The sequence below is a fragment of the Bubalus bubalis genome, chromosome 13, assembly GCF_019923935.1.
Source record: "Bubalus bubalis isolate 160015118507 breed Murrah chromosome 13, NDDB_SH_1, whole genome shotgun sequence".
Lineage (NCBI taxonomy): Eukaryota > Metazoa > Chordata > Mammalia > Artiodactyla > Bovidae > Bubalus > Bubalus bubalis.
In genome coordinates, this window is record NC_059169.1 from 10435535 (window position 1) to 10462064 (window position 26530).

The 26530-nt window shown below is 52.0% G+C and overlaps 1 protein-coding gene and 1 long non-coding RNA gene across 6 annotated transcripts; one reads left to right on the forward strand and one right to left on the reverse strand.

The window, feature by feature from the left end:
* Positions 1-2315: 2315 nt before the first annotated feature.
* Positions 2316-26530, reverse strand: LOC102403599. 5 transcript variants are annotated; one of them, XR_326291.4, is made up of 4 exons: positions 26238-26530; positions 23802-23947; positions 23302-23371; positions 2316-2657 (listed from the first exon to the last, which is right to left on the reverse strand). It is a non-coding gene; the product is annotated as an uncharacterized LOC102403599 (long non-coding RNA). The 5 variants fall into 5 exon arrangements; XR_006543987.2 differs by lacking the exons at positions 2316-2657; positions 26238-26530 and adding exons at positions 20451-21666; positions 22281-22378 and having other exon boundaries at positions 23802-23861; XR_006543988.2 differs by lacking the exons at positions 2316-2657; positions 26238-26530 and adding an exon at positions 20451-22072 and having other exon boundaries at positions 23802-23840.
* On the forward strand, positions 2905-14489 carry ZIC5 (Zic family member 5). Its single transcript, XM_025262631.3, has 2 exons — positions 2905-7429; positions 11722-14489. The coding sequence occupies exons 1-2, from the start codon at positions 5878-5880 to the stop codon at positions 12162-12164; spliced, it is 1995 nt and encodes a 664-aa protein (XP_025118416.3). The 5' UTR covers positions 2905-5877; the 3' UTR covers positions 12165-14489.

The window sequence follows — 26530 nt, forward strand, 5'->3', positions numbered from 1 at the left end:
GGCCAAAAAAAAGGGGGGGGTGGGATTTCACAGGATTTCAGCACTGTCCTCTGCATCACAGACACTCATAAATTCAACAAGATCATCAACAGGATATTAAGTTGCAGGTCACCTTTGATTCAGCCTCTCAGTCACTCCTGGGCTTGGCGACCCCTGACCCATGAAGGACCACATGTGTGGTGGGGGACCCCCTCCCCTGTAAAACCCACCTAGAACAAAAGAGCTTTGTCCAAGGTTTAGAGAAGTGTAATGTAAAAGAAGGGGAAATTGTGAAAATCTCAGCCAACGTTGTAACTTTTAAATACCATTTTTAAAAAGGGGGAGCTTTAGTGAAAGCAGGGAGTATCAGGGGATAAGGCCCTCTCTAGCCTGCTAAAAGAACTTTTCTACAGTTAAAATTTACTATTCTGTAACCGGGCTTATAAAAATTCTCTCTATAAAATATATGTTCACCAGCAGTTTAGTGAGAGATGCAAATGTTTGTGTATTTGTCATTAGGGACTCAGAAAAAAAAAAAAACAAAACAGAAGCCAACATTTCTGGGTGACAGTGGTTGTGCTTTTGCAAAATGAGAGGACTGTCTTTACTTTGTCTCCTTTCCTGATGGGAGAGTTTCTACTGCTGTAAAACAAAAACAAAACCAACCCCCCAAAACAGAAGGCCATGGCTTACATCAATGTGTTTAATTATTTTGAGGGCAGTTATCCTTTGGGCTCCCAGGCAAACTACAGCCAGAGAGGCTGAATACCAGTGACAGGCAAGCAGCTTTCCAATAAACTGCAGTGTTATTGCAATAGACTTTGTAATACAATTTATGCTGTCATTCATAAATAACAATGCCATATGTCAACCATATTGCTTACACAAGTAAATCCGTCAATGTGTCAGTATTTGATTTATCTCAACAGCTTCAAATATTGAAGTATAGATATTGGAAGGGGTATGGAATAAGGGGAAACTACTCACAAAATTTGAGATTAGAAATAAAAGAACTTCTGCTTCTCCTTTATTCCCCCATCCAAAAACATTCTAAAGAGTAAAGCATGAGGGGGGAGGAGAAATACATCTTGGAGCCAACATAAAGAAGTACTGGGTGGTTACACGAACTGTGAACAGGTAAGGGGGTTTCTGCTTACTGTTTAGACCTTCTAAACATATTTTAAAAGACGACAGTTAGGCATTTTGCAAGAAATTACCAATCTTAACAGTTGAATGTGGGTCAAAGGCCATTCAACAACGCTCACCCCTGAGGATAACAAATGATAACCAAATGATAATATTTGATGACAGGTCAATCTTACTGATTTTTTTTCGAAGTGGGGAAGTGAAGAGAGGCAGAATTTTTCAAGGCTTTTAAGTACTAAGGTCAGGTGTAAATGGGATGAGTCCAGTTCTTGAGTATCCAAAACAAATGAATAAATAAATCCCAAGGTTCCAGTGATGGCTTCACAACCCAGGCCTCTGGGTTTTTTGGTTTGGTTTTGAATCCTCATGAAGTCCATGTTCATGGGACAGGGATCAAAAACTATCAAGAAGCACTTATTTGTCTACTCTCAGCCTCACACATGTTCGAGGAGTCTGAGGATTCAGCTGCGGCTCAGAAGGGCGGGAAACGGAGGGAACCCTCGGAGAAACTCTTAGAACTGAGACCTGAGCGTTCCTTCCTGGCACCCAAGGCCCCAGGGCCGGGTCGCAGGTCCCACCAAGTCAGGTCACCAGTGGTGAGGACTGGGGTCTGGGCAACTGGTACCCGCCGAGTGCGAGCAGGGCAAAGGGCCGGGTACCTCACTGCCTAGTGGCCTGGAGAGCTTGATTCGGGAAAAGCCCTTGAATCCTTAGTCTTCATCACTTCCGGCCACGACAGAGCTCAACTGAAACGCAGTGTTGCGGGTCCCCGTGCTCCCCTCGCCCCAGCTTTTGAGAGGTCTCCCACCCCCCCCCAACTGTCTGCTAATAAACCCTTCTCCCAGTTGAGCACCCACTAGGGAGCCCTTGGGCTGAGCTACAAAAGTCCTCTGACCCTTCGAGGGGTTCCGACCACCCTCTCCGCCCTTGAACCTGCCTCTGGCGCAGCCCAGATGGCGCAAGGTGCTCCAAACCGCTGGGCACCCAGCCCTTCTGCAAGGAGGCCGCCCTTGCGGAAACCACGCGGGATGGGCGAGCCATAAAGCAATTGGAAAGGCAATAAAGGCCAGCTCAGTGGGTCCCCCAGCTCCTTTCTTGTCCACCTCCCCGTCCCCGGCGTACCCCCTGCTCCCCACCCCCTACCCCCGCCTGCCGAAACAATCAGACAAAGGCTCAAAAGCCAGGAAATGTCCAATTCACTTCCCATAGAATTTATTAATTGCCCACACCCATCGCGAGGAGACTTGGCTGAGTCCAGGGACGACCGGAGGGCACCGGGGAGCCGCAGTACACCTCCTTCCCGGCCCTCGGAACAGCGGGGAGCCATGAGCGCCCGCCTGGGCACCCCGAGACCGGGTTCGGCCGCCTCCGGGCAGCGGAGCGCGGCGTGGCCGCTGGGTTCCGGCCGGCTCGGCGTTGACCGCGTCTTCCCACCCTCTTCGCGCCTTGGTCTGGGGCCGGGAACCGGTTGGGGTTCGGGGTGCAGCAGAGAAGTCTGGAAATCCAGGTTCCCCGAGGAGCACCTGTTGACCCTAGAAAGGACATCTCCATGGATCGCCACGTTGCTGGCCCCACACCAGCACCTCCGTTGCAAACGCGCAGAGAGGAGCAAGGGTTTGGAGGCTCTGCCCTGGCGACCAGCACCACCGCGGAAATATGGGGCTAAATCCACAGGGGAACTGGCATAACGACTTCTACACCCTTTTGCTTAAAAAAAAAAAAACCAAAAACCCACACTAGTATTTATTTTCTTCAACGCCCTGGAAATTGTTGGTGTTTACTTAGGAAGTGTGACAGTTATTGGGTCCTTAGAAACTCGGGATGTGAAGGGGTTTTGATTTGGCTCTCAAAATGGCTTGAAAAAGAACCAGCGCACCTGGGGTCAGGCGGGTCATCACAATAACAAAAAGCGCCTCTACAAAATAAAAAGCTCTTTTATAAAGACAGGCAATCCGGAAATCCACTGCGAGCCTTCCTGATGATCATCTAGCCAGGCCTATTCTCAGGTTTAATTGGCAGGCGGTTTATTGGCGCCTTATTGGTGTTGACTGAAATTTTGCTTCCAGTTCTTTCTTTTAAGAATTAGCATCTCAAGTCGATTTACCTGAGTCAATTATCTTTTTTAGGGTCTGAGTTTGGTCATAAGTTTGCAAATATTCATTAAACACATTTCACAAGTATCTCTCTTTCTCATTGCTATCCAAACCTCTATCATTTCCTAAGGAAGATTTTCTTTTTTAAAGCTTCCCATAAAAAGAAATTGATCAGGGAGCTATATTTGAATTAAGACATATTAAATCGATGACAGATACATATCATGCTGTGTTTAACAAGAGTTGTACAAGGAGGCGGGTTCCAGATTCCGGCAAGGCTCTGCTGCACCATTATTCACATTTTTACAGCCTCTCCTTCATGCCTTCACCCATTAAACCATTAAATTTCAGCAATTCAATAAAACAAAGCAGTTATAATTTTGAGGAAAAGCTATTTTGAAAGAGGTGGAGGTACCCATTTTATTGCACAATAAAAATGCTCAACAATCTATATTAAAGGCTAGGTTGGGCTTATTTTCTTCTTTCTTTATTCATTCTTTTTGCTTTGTTTTTACTTATAACCTGCAGGATTGCACACCACGCTGCCATTATGGACTTGTTGATGATTATTGCTAAAAAAATTCAAATAGAGGAGCCTCCTTTGCAAGGTTCTGAGAGGAAGTGAAGACAGTGGACAATTCCAAATAAGATGCTTTCTTCATAAACCATTCATAGAGATGACACAGTCCTTCCTTCACCTTGCCTGGGTGGCTTGAGACTGTTTAAGTCTTGGAAAAAACATTCTGAAAGACTTCGTCCTCTCCAAATACAGATATGGATTTTGTCTCTGTTGTTTATTAAATTGTTTTTCGTTGTGTTTGCACTCAAGCCTTGCTTATTTCACCTTATTTGAGCTTCACTGAAGCTTAAAGAAAATACCCATTTGAAATCTGATTGTACTATTTTCTTTGTTGGTTTGTCAGTTTTATAAGAGTAATGACATTCTCAAGGCTCGCAGGGAAATTCCCTGTTAAACATTGTTCACACCAGTGTAAATGCAGCTATGGAATCAGCTCTTTTCAAAATAATTCTTCCCACTTCTCAGGATGATCTCACAGATGATGGTTTTATGGAGTCTTTTTTTTTTTAACTTGGACAGCAAACGAATTAAGTGGATAACATGTTTTACTGTATCCCAAACCCGGAGGGGGGGAATTTTAGTCATGATTTCTTTTTAAAAAATAATTTTATGTAGGGCAGCAGAAACAATTTAAAAACCTGACTTTAATTTTTGAGCACCATGGCATATGGCAAAATTTTAAGATGTTTTCTTTTTAAAAACTAAATGACACTTTAGGGCAATAAGAACCCTTAAGTGTGAGGGATATCACATTTCACTGCCCCCTCCCAAGTGATGCAAGGACCTATTTCTCTCTTCAAAAAGATTTGATAGCAAATCGCTTGAAAGGGGGTGAGGCTTACTTTTTTTGAAAGCCAGTTTTTATGGTTTTCAAGGAAAGCATCTCTCCTGCTTGATGAACTTTTTAGAAAAATGGTAACAGGTTATTCTATTAGCACATAAAGTGCAAAGATACTGCTTGCTTTTAAAATAATTATTTTATTGGCTTCAATCTAACTTGTGGTCCTTTCGGAGAAAATGAGGCACCCATGTGGACTGCATTCTGCACCGGAAGGAGAACTGCTGTTTAAAAGATATGGTTTATTCAGCCGCTTCCCCCTGGACAGATGCTGTCTGTTCTGCCCTGCCAGTGTATCTCGGAGAAGCAAAAGTTAGAATCATTGCCCGATGCCCCTCCCCCTCCGTAGATCTAATTGGAAGTGGCAGATCTAGAACCGATGAGCAGTGAGATTACACTTCGAGCTGACTCCTTTGAACCATGCTGAAAAGGATTCCATGAGCTAAAAAGTCGAGGTAAGACGGTTCCTTTGGGGAAAGATGTATTTTAACTTCACCTGGTGTTTGGCAACCAATAGGATTTTAATATCCTTTCTCATTCCGTCTACTGTCTGTGCGCCCTCCGCGAGCGCTCGGCAGATTGAGTGCCTTCCCAAATAAGAAGTTTCCACCATCCTGTCCTCGAGCACGATGGAGGCCATACATCTGTTCACCCCCTCCTCCCCCAGAGAGCAGCCCGGCGCTCTTCCAAGGGAGGAGGTAAGAAAGTGTTTGGATGCTGGAAGGGACGCGGTGTGCAGTGAGAGAATGCTTTTGAAGTTGGGGGCTCCCCCTCCCCTCGCCTTTTGCTCCCCAGAGGGGTCCCCCAGCCCAGGGCCGCCTGGCGCCCTTCGGCCGCGTGCCGGCGCACGCTCTCCGCAAGGCGCGTACTGGGAACGCTAGGCGCTGCGCGCGCAGGCCGGCCGCAAACTTTCTGCAAGTGCAACTTGGGCATCCCGGGGGAGGCGGGGACGCGGGGCTCCGGGGGAGGAGGGGGCGCGAAGCGAAAGCGAAGGCGGCCGCGAGCGCTGGGGCGGGTGCCCGCTGGGCCGAAGGCCGGAAAGGGAGCCAATCGGGCAGCCGCGCCTGCTGCCAATCACGCGGCTCCCTCCAATCCCACCCTTGCCATTTCCAAAATCTCGGTCCCACTGTGCAGCTCCGAGGTGGTGTCCGCTCGGCCAATCGCTGGAGGACTGAGTGGGAACGGGAATGAGCGGAGTTAGGAGACCAAGACAAAGAAGTTAAAGAGCGCCTAACATATACATGTTTTTGAGGGCGGGCCGAGGGGGGAAAAAAGTACCCCCAGGGAGGGTCCGTGGGTCTGATTGTGTCGCTCTGATGGAGCCCCCTTTGAGCAAGAGGAACCCGCCCGCGCCGAGATTAGCGGATCCGGCCGCGGCTCGCGCCTGGCCGCTGCAGAACATGACAGGCTTCCCGGCGCTGGCCAGCGCGCCCGCCCACTCCCGGGTCCGCGCCGCGGCCGCGCACCTCCGCCTGCGGGACCCGGTCGCTGACCCCGGCGTGGTTCGCGCTCCGCTCAGACCGGAGCACATGGCCCAGGCGAGCGCGCCCGGCCCCAGACCTCCCTCCCAGGCGCTCCCGGCGCCGTCCGAGTCCCCGGCGGCCAACGCCCGCGCCGCCGCCTCGGCCGTGCACCCCGGCGCCCGCACCGCCCCCGGCGTCGGGGGCGCCCGCGGCGGGCCGTCCCCCGCGCCCCCGCCCCCGGCCCCTCCTCCTCCTCCCCCCTCCCCTCCGCCCCCTCCTCCTCCCCCTCCTCCCCCCACCCCTCCTCCTCCTGCCCTCTCGGGCTACACCACCACCAACAGTGGCGGCGGCGGCAGCAGCGGCAAAGGCCACAGCAGGGACTTCGTCCTCCGGAGGGACCTTTCCGCCACGGCCCCCGCGGCGGCCATGCACGGGGCCCCGCTCGGAGGGGAGCCGCGCTCGGGCCCCGGCTCCCCCCAGCACCCGGCCCCGCCTCCCGCCTCGGGTGGCATGTTCATCTCGGCCAGCGGCACCTACGCGGGCCCGGACGGCGGCGGCGGCGGCGGCGGGGGCCCGGCGCTCTTCCCCTCGCTGCACGAGCCGCCGGGAGGCCCCGGCGGCCACCCGCACCCGCTCAACGGCCAGATGCGCCTGGGGCTGGCAGCGGCCGCGGCTGCGGCAGCGGCGGCGGAGCTGTATGGCCGCGCCGAGCCGCCTTTCGCGCCGCGCTCGGGGGACGCGCACTACGGGGCGGTGGCGGCCGCGGCGGCCGCCGCCCTGCACGGCTACGGAGCCGTGAACTTAAACCTGAACCTGGCGGCAGCGGCCGCGGCAGCAGCGGCGGCGGCCGCAGCCACAGGACCGGGACCCCACCTGCAACACCACGCGCCGCCCCCGGCGCCAGCGCAACAGCCCCCCCACCTCCCGGGGGCGGCCGGGGCCTTCCTGCGCTACATGCGGCAGCCAATCAAGCAGGAGCTGATCTGCAAGTGGATCGACCCCGAGGAGCTGGCCGGGCCGCCGCCGCCGCCGCCGCCGCCGCCGCCGCCCCCGGCCGGCGGCTCCAAGCCCTGTTCCAAAACTTTCGGGACCATGCACGAGCTGGTGAACCACGTCACCGTGGAGCACGTGGGCGGCCCCGAGCAGAGCAGTCACGTCTGCTTCTGGGAGGACTGTCCGCGCGAGGGCAAGCCCTTCAAGGCCAAATACAAGCTCATCAACCACATCCGCGTGCACACCGGCGAGAAGCCCTTCCCCTGCCCCTTCCCGGGCTGCGGCAAGGTCTTCGCGCGCTCCGAGAACCTCAAGATACACAAGCGCACTCATACAGGTGGGTGTCTGTCCCCGGCCGCCGCCGCCGCCGCTTCTGCCGCCGCTTTCTCTTCCTCCTTCGTCTCCTGCTCGCCTTCATGTTTTTGTTTTCCCCTCCTTCCGCTGCTTCTCTTCGCATCTGTATAACCCGGACATGTGACTTCTTGTTTTTCTCTCCCTCCCCCCCCCTTTTTTTTCTATGAATAAGTAATTCGATAGCACACACACAGGCCCCCGCGCTCCGTTCCTACGCGCTCGAGTCTCCAGCGCTCCCCGCAGCCCCCTCCGCCGGGACCGGCCACGCGCTCCAGCCGCCGCCGCCGCCGCCGCCCCGGAGCAGAAGCCGCCGCCGCCGCCAGAACAGGAAGGCGTCCAGGACGGTCGGCAGCCCCTATCCGCCCGGCTCCAGAAACTTGGGGAGGGCGATGGGGAAGGAGCGCCGGACCGGAGCCGGTCCGGCGGCACTTTCCCCCTCACCGCATGGCAGGCCCCGCGCGGTGACCGAAGAGCGGGCGTGCTTGGGGCGCGTGGGGGGGTTAGCGGTGACATCGGGGCCGCGGGGGGCCCAGCTCGGTGTGACCCCTCCGGGACGGGACAGGGAAGGGGGTCTTGTCCCTTCCGGGCAGGGTGTAGAGTGCGAAAGGAATGCGCCCCCCGGAGACCTTCCCCCTACACACACACACACACACACGCGCGCGCGCGCGCGCTTACACACTCTCCCACGATTACACACCCCACACGTACACGTTCACGCGCACACACATCACACCAGCAACAACTTCACACACCCGTGTTCTTTCTGACCCCCTCCCTCAGAGCTGGGACACTCTTGGGCCTTGATCACACAGTTACACTTGCTCATTCACACGCCTTCATACACACCTATACTCACACGCGCCGTCACACGTTTTATCACACGGGCCCTAGAGGGTGCTGAGAAATTGGTTTCCGTCATTTTGGAGAAAGTTTTCCCAAGAGGAGGACGGGGCGGGCTGCAGAGGCTCCTTGAGGCCCACCGCCCGCGGTGGGGCCCCTTCCCGCCCGCCCGCCCCGCCCCTGCCTTAGGTGGGGGCGGGGGCGTGCCCCCTTTTGGGGTGAGGGCAGCTGCGGCCTCGGGCGCCGGGTGGGCGCGCGCGCAGGGCCGGAGCGCCGATGAGCGCGAGCTCGGTCGGGATTTATAAGGACAGACGAGATTACCCCTCAGAGGACACTTAAGTAACTGGAGTTTACGTTCGGCAATTACTTGGCTGATTTATCGGCGCGGTGGCGGCGGCGGTGACGAGGAAGCAGCCGCCAGGCGGGGGCCCCAACGCCTGGCCAGCGGCCGAGGCTACGGGGAGGGGCGGGGAATCTGCGCGAGGAGCCGGGCCCGGGGGGCCCGAGTCTGGAACCCCAGGCCTCGCTCCTGCCGCCGGGACCCGCCAGGCCGTCTGTGGCCTGGCCGATGCCCCCAGGCTGGGAGCCCGTTTTCCCCGGAGGCCGGTCTGCCAGCTACGTTGTTTTCTCATCGGGATCGGCCCGCCTTAAATGATGTTTCCAAAAGGAGATTTCCCACCGGGCTCTCATAAAACCTCCACGGCCCCTCTAAGCCAGCGGCTGGCCCCAGGGCCCAGCACTTCCCGACCAGACGGAGGCCTGGGGTTGTGGCGGTGAAGCGCCCCCCGCCCCCCGCAAGGGGAACCCCCTGACGGCGCCCGCAACCTCAGGCCCTTGCGGCCTTTTCACCTCCGAGGGGAGGGGACCTTCCCTCCCGGCCCGGAGATTGCCCCGAGCTGGGGCCGTGCTCTGCCGCTTCGCGCACTGAGCTGGAAGCTGACGGCGCGGGTGCCGGCCCTCCGGTTCCCCCGGGGGCGGGGACCCGGGCCGTTTGGTTTTCGGGTTCCCAGCGCGCAGGACTGCGTCCCCGCTCGGCTCGCGGCGGCGGCGGCGGCGGCGGCGGCCTGGGCCTCGCCGGTCCCTGCGGCAGGGATGCGAGCGCCCGCCCCTTGATGCTCGGATCCGCGCTGGGTGCTCTTGGCGGTCCCTGGGCCGCTGAGCCATCGATCCTCGTGTCCAGTGGGGGCCAGCCCGGACTCCCCTCCCCACCGCAACGCTCTCCCTTTTTGGAGGGGCGGGGGGGGGGGCGGGCAGTTATCCGGGGATCCCGGGACAGGCTGATCAAAGGAAATAATCCCCCGACCACTCCAGAAGGCCCGTTTCCTGACCCATGTGCCCCCAATTCCATTTATAACCTTTCTTGGAGCTGGACTTGGAGTTCTCACACATAGCTTCCCTCACTCTCTAAAACCCTATAAGTAGTTAAATTCCGACGTGACCCCACTGTCAGCGTCTGAAATGTAAACACTGGGGCCTCTCACCCTTCCTACTCAGGTAGAATTGGCTCTTCCCCCACCTGCCCACCCCGCGAATAAAATAGGCAATTCTATCACCCTTTCCTTTTTTTCTATTTTCTTCCTCCATCTCCCCTCGTGCTGGCTTTTCTACCTTTCTTTCCACATGGTATCTGCCTTTTCTGGGCCTGATTCTTAATGCTTCTCTTTATCGTGAGCAGTGGTGAAGCTTGCAACGTCCCAGCCGTTTATTCTGCACAATAAATGCTTAGCCTGTGCAGAAACACAATGTTCTAAAAAGCAACATTTGCATAGGGTGAATAAATCCACTTAAGCCTCCATGTTGAAGAAAAGCTGATTATGCTTTTTAGGGGGAAGAATGCTATATTAAGTTAGTATTATCTCCAACTTAAAGTGGAATATAGAATCAGGACAAATAACCAGTGTTTTGATAAAACTTGATTTCTGTTGCAGCCCCTCCACAGAGAATTTTTAAAGGGTGTCACTATCATCGCATTAGGTTGTGTTTTTCCCTCTCTTTGTAGGCCAATGTAGGAGGTATATGAATAATAACTCAATTTTTAAACAATACTTCCAAGTAGGGTAAGTTATGTTACAGGCATCTGAATACTTTTCAGATGTGCTAATATACTCTTGGCACTGAAGTAGTTATTCATTTCTGAAGTTAAAAGAGAGAAAATTACACCGAAATATTTGTATAGGAGAATCCACCACAGAAAATTTATGTACACTAAGCTGTCTTAATAGTTGTTTGGCTTTTTAAAAACAATTTGTTGAAAAACAAGGAAAAGACTATCATATATCAGCAGAGTAGCTGCTGAAATGTAGAGAAACTCCTTTTAAAATAATTCAAATATAAGGAATAAATATATTACTATACCACAGTATGTATGAGATAACGTTCAATTATGGACTCAAATACATCAAGTTCATGGATACTAAGGTGAGGGGGGAAGTCATAACTGCTACCTGCTGTCTTTCTGTCCTTGCTTTTTAAGACCAAGGTGTAGAGTGGCTGGATTATCTAGTTGTCTTAGCATTTCTACTGCCTGCACCTAGGACCTTATGTTTAAAGGCCCTGTCTTCCTGGGGTGGGTAGGACAGCTTAAAGGGGCAGTGGGCCCAAAGACTCTGATAAATAGCATTTTTTTCCCCTGTTTACTGTTAAACAGTATGTTAGAAGAAGCCTCTGGCTGAGGTTTGTGGTCTTTATTAATGCTTGTTAAGGTTCTGTTCCGCTAGGGTCTTAACTGCCCAGTAAGTTGTGAGAAGAGCTGGGAGAAGGAAGAGGCCAAGAGCCTATTCTGTGCCCAGCTAGGCTTGTAAAAAATCTAGTGGTCGGATCGTGGTTTTCACAGATGTCTTTATTTCTGGGGAGATCGGGGTTTTGGTGTATTGCCTTTCTTTTCCATCAATGAAATCCTGGGGAACTCTCTGAAACAAAATGCCGTTACTATAATTTTACTGATCAATCCCAGTTTACTTTTACTTGAGTATCTGTTTATTTTCCTTCTCCTTTTCTTACGGTCTTCACCTAAGCTGTGGCTTTGGAAGTTATTTCAACAGCATTTATCTTGACAGGGGATCTGTTTGAATTTTTGTGTGTGTAGACCCAAGGGGGACAAGGATGGAGGTATTTGGGTCCCCGTTGAATTTCAGCGTTATTGCCTGATCCAAGCTCTTAGCCCTTCTCGCCTTGACCCCTATGGTACTTCAGGATCGACATCCAGCCTCTCCCAAAACCCAAGTCCAAGGAGAGCCTCCAGGCCATGGGACACCAGGCCCATCCTGGAAGTATCCCTTCCCTGTAGCATTCTGGAACCTGGGAATTGGGAATTAGGCTGGGAGTCGGTCTTCAAGAGAATGGGAAGTTGCATCCTTCTATCTGCTTGAAGATTATTCTCTCAAGTTCAGAGGACTCTGAAGAGCCCCTGTTAACCTCCCCTGTGCTTTCTTGCAGGGGAAAAGCCTTTCAAATGTGAATTTGATGGCTGTGACAGGAAGTTTGCCAACAGCAGCGATCGGAAGAAACATTCCCACGTCCACACCAGCGATAAGCCCTACTATTGCAAGGTCCGGGGCTGCGACAAGTCCTACACCCACCCAAGCTCCCTGAGGAAACACATGAAGATTCACTGCAAGTCCCCGCCACCTTCTCCAGGAGCCCTGGGCTACTCATCAGTGGGGACTCCAGTGGGCGCCCCCTTGTCCCCTGTACTAGACCCCACCAGGAGTCGCTCGAGCACTCTGTCCCCTCAGGTGACCAACCTCAATGAGTGGTACGTATGCCAGGCCGGCGGAGCCCCCAGCCACCTGCACGCCCCTTCGAGCAATGGAACCACTTCCGAGTCTGATGATGAGGACATGTACGCGAACCCTGAAGTCGTGCGGACGATACATTAGATTCGATCAGTCGCCATCACCATCAGTAAAGTAATAAGTGGGAGCCCTTGGACCGCATCCTAACCTGAGACAATGCCGAGCTTCAGACAAACCCGCGACTCAGACTTGCCACCAGGTCTAATTAGCCCTATTTATTTAGTATGAAACCCTATGGTGTTGGTACATTTAATTAATTTAATTAAGATATTTGGGCTTTCCCCCCCCCCCTTAGAAAGCAAACGAACAAACAACAACAACAAACCCAACCAAGCTGGACTTGTATGTTGCAGGGGGACAGGACTGGGAGCAAACTGTGCCAAGGAAGATAAATGGAGAGATCATAGTTCATCGAAACACACTGCCAATGCAATATATGTAGTTCTTTACAAGGGTGAGAAAAAGAGCGTTAAGTCAGCACTCAACACAGCAACAAGGCCCTCTGCACTTCCCGGAGTGCCTCGAGACCGCCTTTGACACCATAATGGAGCCCCTCTGCTTCCCGCCTGGGCCCTAATTCTGCAAAGGCCTCTTGATTGTAAACCACACACACTTGCTGCATCACCAACAGATCCTGGACTGTACCTGTGTCCGAAAATATTTGTAAAGACCCTTTCGTTCTAATACATGTAATTTTTCATTCCCACTCTTTTATTACTGATCTCACCATAACAGTATTTTTATACAGGATTATTCCTTCAGTACCCTGCTTGTTATGATTGAAAAAAAGAGATGCAGCAGCCTAGTACGTCTCCATGTATTGTGTTACTGTGATTGTTCAAGCAACTGGAGAGAAGAACTGCTGCAGTAGACAACTGTGAAACTGTGATATTTTATAAAATAGAAGAAATTCAAGTGCTTTCTTTTTCTTTTTTTTTTAAATCAAAAATCTCAGCTGCTGCCTCTTTACTCTGTCTAAACTTCCTGTGTAATAAAAATACTATGTTTTAGATCCTAAGTTCTTGGGATGCCAAAATTCACAGGCAAGTATAAGGAGGTGTGATGTTGGCAACATGCCTATTTTTTAGGAAAGCTATTGTTTTAAAAACAGGTCAACCCCTCTTTTATACTGTTTATTGACCTTTTAAAAAGTCTTTATTTTTCAGCGCTGGAAACTGCATTCTAATGCATTTTCTTCCACCTGAGCATACAGAACTCTATCCCACTTGAAAATGACACTGTATGATTTACATTACAAGAGGGGAGGGAGTTGCTATACATATTAAAATTGTTAAAAGGTTTATAGCTACCACCAAACACTGATGAATGTGTGACCTTTGCCAGGGCTGTCAAGCTAGGACAAAAAAGGTCAAGGACCTAGGACAATAACTCTTAGTCAATTTATTTTTGGTTGGTACAACACATGTCGTGTGCAAAACGTAGTCCATCATAAACATCATACAAATAGACTAAAGAGCACTAATTTATCCTCAGAGACCCTGAAGACACCCCTTCCCCAGGGTTTGTAGAAATTTGTTTTGTGTGCTGTGAGTGGTGGATGTAGTCTTGTCATTGTTAATAACTTGTATGTGAACACTATTATTTGTACAGTTGAATTAATTTATTTTCAGACATCATCCTTTTTTTTTTTTTTTTTTTTTTTCCTGGAAGAGTTCAAAGCACACCAAAGAATTATATTATACATTTTGGTGAGAGATGGTCATTTATGACCTACGATTTATTTAAAAAAAAAAAAAAAAGGAAAGAAAATGGGAAAAATATATTTTTAAGCTTACTTGAATGAACAACGTAATGTGAAAACCAGGACTCTTCCTGCATGTCTCTTTTTTGCATTGTGTTGATGAGATGATATATAGTTTATAGATATATTCTATTACTAGTACAGTGCATGGTGCTGTCACTTTGAAAGCCTTTCAATGTTGTCTTCAGATTGTTACGGTGAATATGAAACATGCAGACCCTCCTTTATAAAGAAAAAGACCATAAAACTTGAATATAAAAAAATTCTACATCTTTAAAGTTTATTTGATTTTCGTATTATTCATTTTCAAAGCTCTTTCAAATAGACAAAATAAGATGAGGTATGAACTTTGGGGGGATAATTTATGTATCGTAAACTTATTCAAACAAAATATTCCTGATTTATAATGAGTTGTTTTATTTATACAACTTTTTCAATGGTAGTTTGCACTATTCTTTATTATGCTACAGGTTTATTTATTATGAAACAAAGGAATATGTATTTTATGTATTTTGCCATGCATAGGTTAACTCTGCCACAGATTTATTGGTTCCTGATACACTTAAAGTAAAAACTTAAAATGTGTACCTCCGATAGAAAGCAAGAATGATTATGAAGTAAAGAGTTTAATAAAAGTATTCTTCCTATGCGTCGCTTATGTTTTACATGGTGGCACATCTCTGCCATTCTCTTCCAAACAGAACAGGCTGCTCATGTAGTGACCATTCGGTTCTCTTCCCTTGATCTCTTTATTTCTTTACCCTCCCCAAGCAATAAAATATGTTTACAGCTTGGTCTAATTTACAATCTAATCTAGAGAGTACAGTATATTTATGAAGACTAAGCCCTGCAGGTTGCACAGCACAGTGGCATAAATCTTAGGGGTTACTGCACGCATTTGTTAAAATTAATAATAGCCTTAGTGATCCTCATCAGTGGAGAGCTGAAAAGCAAATTTTAGCGTTTCTTTGCTGTCCAGCCTCTTTCTAAAGAAAAAGGATAACAACGAGGAAAAGATGGAGAAAAGGACAAGTGAGATGTTTGCAGACACAAAGAAGCTGAAAGAATCAGGAGCTAAGGTGGATATGGAGTTCAAAACATCCTGAATGAAGCTGAGTAGCGGGCACTAAACACCTCTTCTATTTATTAGGTGATGGGAATCAGAACCCACTTGTACTGTGGTTTACTTGGAAGTTGAGTGGAGATAAGTAATTTAGCCTTTTGGGGCAGGTGTTATGAAGAAATTTGCTTCATTGCCACAAAATGCCCAAGTGGCTTAGAGCAGTAAGGTTGGCTGTCCATATTAACAAGGCTGAATCCTTGTTTGTTTTTAAGCTGACTGATACAAAACTGATAAAAGGCAACTAGTCAAAAACAATCGGTAGTAATGTCAATAAACAGTTCTCCAAAAGGTTAGAGTGGGCTTTTTTTTTTTTTAAGTCGGATTCAGGTAAACATAGTAAAGGGGAAAACAGGTTGCAAGGGGTTATTTGAAGCCAGATGACAATAACCAGAAGACGAAGGAGAAAAACACTCAAATGAAGTCCCCAATCAATGGAAAAACTTATAGCTCTCTAATGAAGTTTCTCGTGAAAAGAGGGGTGACACAAAGCCACCAAGACATGAATCATTCATGGGAAATATAAAAGATAAAAGATAACTGACAATGAGCAGAACCTTGTATAGAGTGTATAAAACAAGTTTCCCCTTCTTATTTTCTGCTTTAAAACGCACAATCTCCCACTCCCAGTGTCTCTGTCCAGTCTATAGAGTTGAAATTGACCACTGCTCGTCCTGTGCCACTTCAAAGTAATTTAGTCCAGAACGGAAGGCTTGGCGCTTGGACAACCTTCATGGTGTGTTAAGATTTCTATGGCAATTGGCAAGCAAGAGGTTCCCATCTGAATATGTCTCAAAGAAAGCCACTATTGACACTAAGTTGGCTATCATCAAAGACTTTATCTTTCCTAGGCAAAACGTGGCCCTCGTGGCCCTTGTGAACGCTGTTTAAATCATCTACCTTTGTTTTCCAGGCTGGGAGGATCTTCAAACACAGGAGTGTTTGTTGTTTATATGTGTTTTTCCCCATTTAGGATGCTCTTTGGTAAAGCTAATGCTCCTAAATGCTAGAGTACAGAGAAAGAGCTGGAGGGCAGGCATTATATTCTTTTAAAGAGATGGAGATGACCACACAAGAGGGATAGGAAAAGAGGAGGCCCTGGAGACAGGAAAAGAGGACGCCCAAATTCCTTGAAAGCCAAGTCAGAACTGATCTGTGACATCACAGTTTTGCCATTTATCCCAAATATCGCATTTGGAAGCTTTCAGAGACCATAGTGGTTCTCTATCCATCTATCATCTATCTCTTTCTCTATGAAAAGGAACAAGAGATGTTCACCTGAACTATTTGTTATTCCAGTTTGGCTGGGAACTACAACTGGGGTGGCAGCTGCAGAGACAATCTGATTTCTCAAGTGGTCACCTTAAGTCACAGGAAAAGCAAGCTGCACAGAGAAACAACCCAGACGTACAATAATACTGTCAGCCGGTCACACCACACTGCCTGCTGGTCCCTCCACCAGCAGTCTACCAAAACAGACACATGGCCAGGAAAGCCATCCTTCCAGGGCTGGAGGGTTGGGAAGGAGGTCCACGGTGACAACGCCCTGGGGTGGCCAGCACGCTTGGTCTCTGTGAAGAAAATCTCGCAAGAAACTCACACTCTTGTCATCTCCCACGCCCACTCACACTCCGGAGCACACATTCACATAGGGGAGTGCCTAAGCAGGCACAGAGAAGTTCAAAGGCATGTTCTTTGAAATTCAAAGTACTGCTTTTATGGTACATCCACACTGAGCGTAGGCATTGCTATGGCAATGGGCAAGGCCAGGGGAGTCTGGCAGGAGGGTCCACAGTATTGGAGACACTCTATTAAGATAGAGTTGCAGTGACCTTTCCTTTCATTCCAAGTTAGCTCCCTCGATTTTCACCTGATCAGAAATACATATTCTATATCGCATTGCCTAGATGTAACAGTATATATGTACAGGCATATATGTGTCTTTCCATCCACTTTTTTTGTTAAGATTTCCCCCTTAGAATCTCCCAGCTTGAGAGAAAGGAGAAAGAATGAGAGGAGGAGAGAAAGGCCGGTGGGGGTGGGTGATGGCAGAGGCCGGGAGCGGGGGGAGGGGAACAGGGAGGGGAGCAGGAGCGCCTCAGCCCGGGTTCCTCTTCCTTCTCTCCCCACCTAAGTACTTTTATTTGCAGAGCGATTGTTCTTTGTTTATTTAATACAAGTACTGTGTGAATGGTGAAAAATAAACACGATGAAAAATAACCAAACAGATGATTCCTCCGAGTGAAAAAGCCCGGACTTAATAAAAGTGCGAAGCAGTCACCGCTGAATGAGAAACCCTTTGAAGTGGAACTTATTATAGGAGGAATACTTCGGGGTTGCCTTAACGACGCCGCTGAATCGAAAGCGCTCGCCTTTGTCAGCGATTTGTTCTCCTTTGCTGGGGTGCCCGCAGAAATTACTTACATGGGCTGCCTTAACATGCAGCCTGCAAATCAGTAACCTTGCAGCTCAGACTTGAAGACGCCACTGGGCCACGGACAAAAAAGAAGTCAGGGGGAAACGCACCAACCTTTCACGCCGGGTCTCCGCGGACGGGGGCGCACCGGGCGGGATGGGGCGGCAGATAATAAGTTGTCTTACAACGGCCCCCACCCTCGGTCCCCACCCCCACCCCCACCCCCACCCCCACCCCACGCCGACCCCTGAGCCCAGGCCCGGGCCCCCCACCCCCGGCGGCCGGGGAAGCTCCAGCCTCTCCGGGGCACTCCAGCGAGGGGCGCTCTCCCACGCGCGGGCCGGGCCAGGGACGTTCCCAGCGGCCCGGGCCATATTTAATAAGGGTCGTTTATCACCCAGGCGCTTTGAAGGGTCGCCTCCAGCCCTGCGCCCATTAGAAAGGCGGAGGTGACATTTAAACTCCGTTTTCAAGGCTCGCGGGGGGATTTCAATGAAAAGGCAACTCGTTTGTCTTATGAGCCTGGAAACAACCCCCTTCTCGCTCCTTTTGACCACATGGCATAACTCAAAAACAATAGTTCAAAAGTGAAATGGCATCGCGGCGTTCACTGAGAGACAGGCCCCCATCTAGCACCAGAGAAAAGAGGGAGCCCGCAAGACAATGTGCTTTTTGTGTCTGACTCTGTCACAAGGATTGTGTTGTTTGCTTTGGAGGCTGCGCCTGTTACACTTTCCTGAAAGTGCTTGTGTTAAACAAGAGTTATAAGTCATCCCAAACAACAAACATTTTGATTTTCTTTGCCTAAAGGGCTTTCCCTGGCTATGGGCACCGTGAAAAAATAATGTCCTTGCTGAGAAAGGAACACCAGTAGTAGCATTAGAAGCGGGCGCATTAAATATTGAATGACACGGGGAAAAAGAGCTTGTCGAGGGGGCACTCAGCCTTAAAGTCTTTCTTCAACTTTGTCTTCGCTGGCTGCTGGACTATTTAAGATGGTATTAATTAAGGCGGCTTCGGGTGACGCCGAGCCCGCCGGCCCCTCGGCCGGGCTCCGTCAATGGGCCTGTGTCCCCGCGCTCTGCTCACGCGTTGGCTGGGCCGAGTGAAAATGTCACTTCTCATTTGGAGGCTGAAGTGAAGGGCCCATCCTGCATTAAGGGCGGCAGAGATGTAGTCGGCAGCAGGCGTTAAAGGAATACGAGGGGCTGGGGGCCGGGGGCGGGGAGGAAATGGGAACAGCTGCTCTGGGCCAGGGACGAGCGCCCGCCGCCAGCGTGCACGGCTTTGGGCACCTTTCGGAGAGGGTTGTTCGGCAAACACCGGCCGCGCGGGCCTCGCTGGGCCGGGACACCCACTCTCCTTTCCAAAGTCTCCTCTTGCATGGAGACCATCTACACCCCAGCCCTCCAAAACTCGAGTAGGCAGTCTGGCGGGGAGTTCTCTTACAAAGGGAGTAGCTTCTGCAAAGAAAGACAAAGGCCTGGCGCAAACCGGCTTCATTCCTGGCTTCCTCCTCCCCCCCCCCCTCCCGCCCCTTCGCGGATCACAAATAAGGCGCCCAAGGGCCTCGGCCCAGGACCTCCAATCCAATTTTACAGACGGTGAAACTGAGACCTCAGGCCAGGCTCAGGGTTCCTGTTCGTTTTCCCGCTCAAGAGTGGAAAGCGGAGGCCCTCATGGAGACCGAAGACCCAGACTAGGGAGGAGCTCTGTTTAAGGGTGCCAACATCCACGCCAAAGATCCCCTTCTCCCCAGTCCCAGGCATTTGATTCAAAGCAAATGGAAGTTGGTTTCAGCAGCTGGAAATTCCTAACATTAAAAAAAAAAAAGGAACCTTTACTGCCAACTAACTGTGGCATAAATGCAGTGCATGTTTTAAGAAACTCTGCTATCAGTTCTCCATGAGGAGAGACAAGACTTGGCTGCGGAGAAGGAGGCAGAAGACTCTGGGGGATTGATTTCTGCAGCCAGATTGCCCCCATGAGGGCCCGTGTCTCCTGGTGTGGGGCTCCAGATGGACATGGGCCTTCTCTTTTATCACAAGGTCCCTTGGAGGTGGGAAGAAACTCAGTTAAGTGCTCTTTCGTGTGTGTGTGTGTGTGTGTGTGTGTGTGTGTGTGTGTGTGTATGAGAGAGAGAGTGAGACAGACAGAGAGAGGGGTTTGGACCCTAGATGTCCTGCACAGGCGTCTGGCACCCTTAACCCTGGATTCATTTGCATTATCTGATTCTCCTGGGGATGTGCCCCTCAAGAGCTCCCTGGGTCCTCCAGGTAAGGCGAGGTCACATTTCCCAGAAAGCCATGCTGCAGGAGAAGCAGTTCAAGCCAAGGTGTGGGGATGGGTAGCTGGGATCAGTCTGCTGGAGACTCGAGCCTGCGGCCTGCACCCTCCGCCTCGTCTGGAGCTGGAGGCGTCGCTCTAGGGTGGGGAGCCGCCTGGTGGGGGCCGATGTGGGCGGTGGGGAGGAGAGGGGCTGGGCCAGACCAGCCCACCCCCCCCCCACCCCCCGCGCAACAGGTCTGCAAAACCAGACACTGGGGCTCACGTGCTCAGTTGCTAACCTGGTCCATCTTTCTTAATCCTTTTTTCGGTCCCCTTCTTCCTGACTACTTTTTTTTTTGCACAAACAGGCCGCAGGTCAGGGCAAGAGATGCAAAAACGTGGCCTTTTGGCCCCGTACACACTGTCCAGGGTGGCGCGTACACACACACAAACTCGCTCAGGCACAACTCGCCCCCCGCGCCCCTCCCCCGCCCCTGCACTGGGCACACGCCTGGGCTCCAGGCACCTTGCCAAGAACGCGCGAGCACCCTGCGTGGCACACTGGCTGAAGTTCCTGCACGAAGTGGCGGGGGTGGGGGGAGGAGGGAGGGGGTGGGCGGCGGTGGGCGCCGCCGACTGCTGGCGGGTGCACACAAGTTCAGTGCTCAACTTCCCGCTCCTAACGAGACCCGAGATCCCTTTGGAGAGGCCCTCGGGAGTCGGCGGCGGGGCTGGGAGTGGCGTGGGTAAGCTGGCCGGCGCGGGGCGCGGGCGGCGGGGCACGAGGGCGCGACAGGAGGAGGGCGCGAGGGTGCCCGCGGCCGGCCGGGCGCTCCGAGAAGTCAGCGCGAGCAGCTGTGACTTCACCTATTAGCCCCGATGTCTTTCCGAGGAGCCTGGTGGAGTTAAACAGCCCACAATGGGCGCTCTGGGGCGCCTCCAGCCTGACCTCCACCCGGGTTTAATAGTTTCATAGGAACTTCATTAAATCAATTACTTAGTGAGCACATCATCATTTATTTGTAATTAGCAGCGAGGAGCGCGTTCTCTCCCCGAGCCCCGCGGCCCGGGTCCCAGCGGGGTTGGCGGAGTTGTGCAAGCACTTTTGTTTGCTCGAGTGTTGACTCCCGGCATTATTCGGCCCCGGTAATCTTTACGTCTTAATCTAGCATTCAGAGGGCGAAGGGAAAACAAACAGGGCGCAGGCCAGAGGCCAGCCCTGCGGTCCCGGCCGCGCGCGTATCACGGCCCTCGCGCCGCGCGCTCAGGGCGCGTCTCCGCCGCCCCTTCTCCATCCCGCGGAGAAGGCGAGGGACCCCACGGGGCAGCTGGAGGGGAATGAGGCAGGCCAGGGTTCGGGGAGGACGGGAAGCTCAGAAGGAAAGTGGCGAAGGAAGAGGTGAAGGAACGAAAAGAGGGAACCCGGAGCCAGAAAGCACGTCCCGCAAAGCGAGCGCAATAAGGAAACGTCCAGGCTCGTGCGCGTGTGCCGGCGGCGTCGGCGGGAGAGTGCGTGTGTGCACGTGTGCGCGCGCGCAGGGTGTGCGTGGAATCACATCCATTTCAGCTGCTGGGAACAGGGCGGGGAGAGGCGAGCGCCAGCGGGAGGTGCCAGCCTGGCGTGCGTGAGGACAGCTCGCTGGGTGTCTGAGCTGCCAAAGGGCTTGCATTTGGGGGGGACTGCAGGCCGGGGCGCAGCTCCATCGCAGCCCACAAATTGCGAGCGAGTGATTAGCGATCGGGAGCTGGTGGGGTGAGTGTTGCTGAAAGCTGGGCCCGAACCTGCGCGTGCGGAGCGACGCGAGTCGTGGCCCCGCGAGGAGTTGTTGATTCCTTTCGGGTGTAACTGTCGTTCCCCATCGTCGCGGCGCCGGCCGAGAAGCCGGCAGGTCGTGGGGGTCTTGGCTGCCGGGGCCAGAAACGTGGGCGACGCAGAAACGTCGCCGCGTCCCCCGCCGGGCACCCGATTTCCGCTCGCGGTTTCAGAAGTCCCTCCGGCACAGGAAACGCTCACACTCGACTACAGCGGGAGATCCCAGAGCAGGAAATGGGGGGGGGGGGTGGCGGGGGAGGCGAGGGGTCACTGACGATCCGGCTCGGGTTCTCAGGAGCCCACCAGTGTGCACAGCTCAGAGGTTAGCAACCAGATCGTGGGACCCTCCCTCCCCCTACCCCAGGAGTGGGCTTCCAGAAGCAGCCCTGATCCCAGAGGGTCCCTGAGGTTCGTCTCCCCAGGTGGCCCTCCTGTCTGAACTTTTGAGGAGAGGGTCTTGAATTTCTCCACCGGCTTTTGTGGCCAGGCCTGTTTAATCCAGGTTGGTATCTGGAGGCTGCGTGAAGGCAGTGGTTTTTACCCTGTTGGTTCAGTGTGAGCGCGGAGAGAACCTGGTGCGTCAGTGGGTGGGGGCTTGGTGACGAGATCTGTCCTGGGGGGAGTGGGGAGGGACGCTGAGGGGTGGCCCCAGGGCCTGGCTGTTGTAAGTCTCCTGGGAGTGGCAGCTTTGTTTGCCTGGGACCTTCAGGCGGGCTCTCCTGGGGCCTCCAGCTGGGAGAGCCTGTACCCATGACACCACCTTGAGGTGCAGAGACCCCCACGGACACCGCCCCCCCCTCCCCAAGCTGATGCTGACCCACCCTGGATTATCTGAGAACTTGGGTCATCCGGAAAAACAGGAAGTGCATCCAGAAAACAGCCTGCCATCCCCTGGCAGGGCAGTCACGGGGAGAAGCACCTTTTAAAATAGAAGAGCACTTTGCAACTTGGCATACTTCTTCCCACCCCCCAAGGCGATCCACGCTGAAGTAGTCAAAACGGTCAGGCTTCCAGAAGGATTACCAGCCAAAGCAAATATGTATGCATAAAGCAAAACACAATCTTCTCACACATATCTCCAAACACTGTAAACACCAGCTCTCCTTAGAACCTGTTGGCCATGTTTCTGCTCTGATATAAGGAATACTTATGCAGGTTAAATGTATGTTTGATCCTTCAAGACTATACATAAACAGACACAGAGTGCCAGCACATTTAAATACAACCTTGCATATGATCAGGGCCTACCCATCCCACCTAACCAAATTTTGGGACAGCCTTGAAGGAAGCAAAACTGAGAAAGACTCCTTTTGAAAATAACAGTAACATGGAATTCACCCCTGACTTGTCTCTCTCTGCTTCTTCCCCTCAACCTTGCGGCGACCCCCCCACCCTCCCCGCCCTCCCCCAGCTTCAACAACATTTAATAAAACAGCATCATCATAGGGAGAAAAGCCAGTGAGTCAGGCAAGCACTTTATGAGCTGGCAGTAACTTGGGTGAAGCAGCTGATGTAGAAAACCTGGATGCTTGGGCTGCAAAGTTCTCCTAGATAGGCAGATCTGGCTTCTCTGCCTGCTCCAGGTCCTGACAGCTTCAGGCCCATCAGCTGGCTCACACCTCACACTCTGTTCTGCTTCTGTCTTTACCGGGTCGCGTGTCACAGGCACCCCGCCCTCTCCAAGGCCGCGGCTTCACAGTGGGAGCCCTGCATTTGCTCCCCACCTCCTTCCAGTGGGCCTTCCCTGGCAGGTATGGGACCCTTCAAGCCCACTCCCCTTATTTGTCTGGGGTCCCTCGCCCTTGGGCCCATCACCTTGAAAACAAATAGAAGTCTGCTCACATTGTGTCCTTGTCCCCGTTGAGGGCTTTGAACAGGCTCCCTCACCAGACGCAGGATGCCTCTTCCTGACCTGCAGGGAGAAGAGAGCTGGCCATGACAGACTGTAGATACAAAGCTGACCGAGGCCTGTGTGACTGACCCGGAAGTTCCCGGGAGCCTGCTCTGGGGTAATAGCACGTCAGGGAAATTTAAGGGGATACTTGGAATTGCGGAACTTATGCCAACTGTTTGTCTCCTTGTTGACCGCCCTGGCCATGTCTTACATAAACTGACCCCAAGTGCAAGCATTAGAAAACCTGTGTTCAAGGTCGAGTGTCTGCTGTGTTACTGAGAGAAGTATCTGGGCGCCCCTTTCTGCCTTCAGACCCGACAGCATGGGTGGTTCCCTGTGTATCTGTGAGGGGCAAAATCGTGATGTGATTCAAGGCAAGTGCAGGTAAACGCTGCACTCCAGCAAGTGCCATCCCCCCCGCCCCCCCGGCCGACGCCATTTTCCTCACCTTTGACTTTCTAGACCTTTCTAGGGACCGCATAAATCCAAGGGCTGAGGTGGTCCTGAGGTAGAAACGTGCCTTGAAAAGAACCAGTGTCCTTGGCCCCTGGCAAGCAGACTGGGGTGTTAAGATTCCTCCAATCTGAAGAATGCCTGTTAGGAAAGGGCAAAGGAATGATATCATGAAAAATATCCTTCCGGCTTCTTACATTCCTTTAATGGGAAGGCTTCCCTGGACTGCATGCCTGTCTGGAGAATTGTAGACATAAAACTTCCCATTTCTTTAAGAGCAAAGGAAGCCCAGCGTGAGCCCTGGGGGAGCCGGGGGCAGCCTCCCTCCAAGGCCCTGGGGAGGCCGCTGTGGGCCCGTGGTGGGGGAGAGACAGCAGTAGGAGATGCAGAGGGCGGAGAACTCATGTCCATTACTCACGTGGCTTTCTCTCCCTATTTAAAACATGCTGGTAAAATACGTGTGACATAAAAATTACCATCCGAACCATTTTTAAATATACAGTTTTGTGACTTTAGGTGCATTTACATTGTTGTGCAGCTGCAAACATCATCCATTTCTGGACCATTTTTATCTTCCCAAACAGACTCTGTCCCCATTAAGCACTAACCTCCCATCCCCCTCCAGCCACTGATAACCTCTGTTCCACTTCCTCTCCTTTTCATGACTCCACTCCTTTTCATGACTGAGTAATGTTCCAATGCATGGATCCATAACATTTTGTTTACCTGTCAATGGACCTTTGGGGTGTTTCCACCTTTTGGCTATTGTGAATAATGCTGCTAGGAACATGGTTGTCCTCACAGGCCTTTATATGTACCCATGTACCTGTGTATTATACTTTTCTGTGAACCGAAGGAAAACACTTTAAAGGGGAGCTTCAGCCAAGAATTGAGAATATCTGATTTCTCACTTGGATCTGGTTTTCTAAGGTCAACAAAGTGCAGCTGGATCTCAAGGGAGTATTAAAGCATTGTTTTCCAGTTCCATGGTATTCCCATCTGTGTGTGCACGTGTGCGCGTGTGTGTGTATGTGTGTGTGTGTGTGTCCGGCCCTACCCAGTGCTGTTGCTTCAGAGGAACTATTAACACATTAATATTATCAATAGCAGGCAGTGCCTGAACCATTAGGGATTTATGAAAACATCTGAAGCAAGTCGTTTCAAAGCGCTGATTTGTTTTATAGTCAGTATTACATTTTATGACAGACTCTTTTGCCAGCAAAATGAGCGTACCGGCATCACACACAGTTCAGTAGACGGAAACCACTGCCCTGCAAATTCGTGTTCCAGATCCCTTGGGGAGTTTCTGCAGTTTGCAGACAAATACTGACCCTTTGCTAAAGGGTCGGCCCGGAACCAGATAGCAAACCCCACCCCCTCTTGCATTTTTAGCCGTAGAAAAACTATGGCTCCTTTTTCTTTTTCTCACTTCTCTCAAAACTCAAGAAGCAAGCCAGGATCCAGTAGCCCAAGGCCAGACATTTTCCTGGCCGCCTCTACTTTTCCTGTTGGATTGATTTTGCCCCTGATTTGCCAGTTTCACTGGGCAAGCTCTCTAGATCTGGGGAAGTCGTTTCAGCCCCGCTTAGAACCGTAGGGGAGGGTGCTTAAGGTGTCCCCTGGAGTAGACGGGTGGGTGTCGCTCAGCTCCTCATTCCAACCCGTGCCACCTCCACCCCACCCCCAGTGGCAACCGAAAGAGGAGATGGCATTGTACGATGGGGGGAGGGGCGGGAGTGGGGGAGGGGCGCGAGGTGGGGGGAGGGCGAGAGCACACCGACCCCCCTGCACCCCCACCCCCAAGCTGGGCTTTGTGGGTCTCCTCCCAAGGGCCCCCTCTCTGGGACAGGACACCGCACTGGAAAGTTCACTCTCCGCGTTCCCAGGGAGCGGGATTTGTAATATTTTACAGCAGCTGTTTAACATTTCCCTACCTAGTTATTAAACACGAAAGGGAGTAAATTAAAACGGCAAAGTAAAATGAAATAAAAGGCGTATTTTCTTTCTGTAAAGAGACAACACCTAATTAAGGAATATTTGAATCCCACAAAAATGCGGACTCTCACGGGTGACATAAAACTTCTTTTTAAACCGGGAACAAAACTCCAGAAAACTGGGGGACCGGCCCAAGACGGGAGTCCCTTCAAACACAAAGCGCCTTCCTCCGGGGCCCCTAGGCCTGGCCCCCGGTCTCCCCTCCTCTCCAGGGTCCAGGGGCGTCGGTTGGCTCCTGGGGTTCCAGCCTGGGGGGAGGGCCCCTCCCCCACGGCCCTCGGGCCTCGCTTCCCCCTCTGTTTCCCTCTCTCCTCCCCTCCCGACTCTGTTGCATTTTTTTGGTTTTGTTTTGCAACTCTCTCTCCCTCTGGGTTCCCCATCTTTTCGGGCAGCCCGCCCCCATCATCTCCGCCTCCCAGAGCTGCGAGAGCGGTACCTTCTTGCCTTTTTTTCCTCCTCGGCTGTTAATCTGGTTCTCGATTAAATAACAGAGGCTTTGCTCTCCGTAGGCGCGATTCCGCCCTGGGGCCCCAATTCGGCCCCGGCCGGCCCTAACCCCTCCCTCCTGCCCTGGGTGTGGGCTCCCCGGCCTGCCGGAAGCTTGGCTTTGACCTTTGCCCTCCGCCCCCTTCTCCTTCGGGGACACCCCCGCCGCACCTGCCCCCGACCAGACTAAGGCAGCGTCAGGGGTGCGCAGCCCCAGGGCTTTGGGAGAAGCGGGCTCAGCTC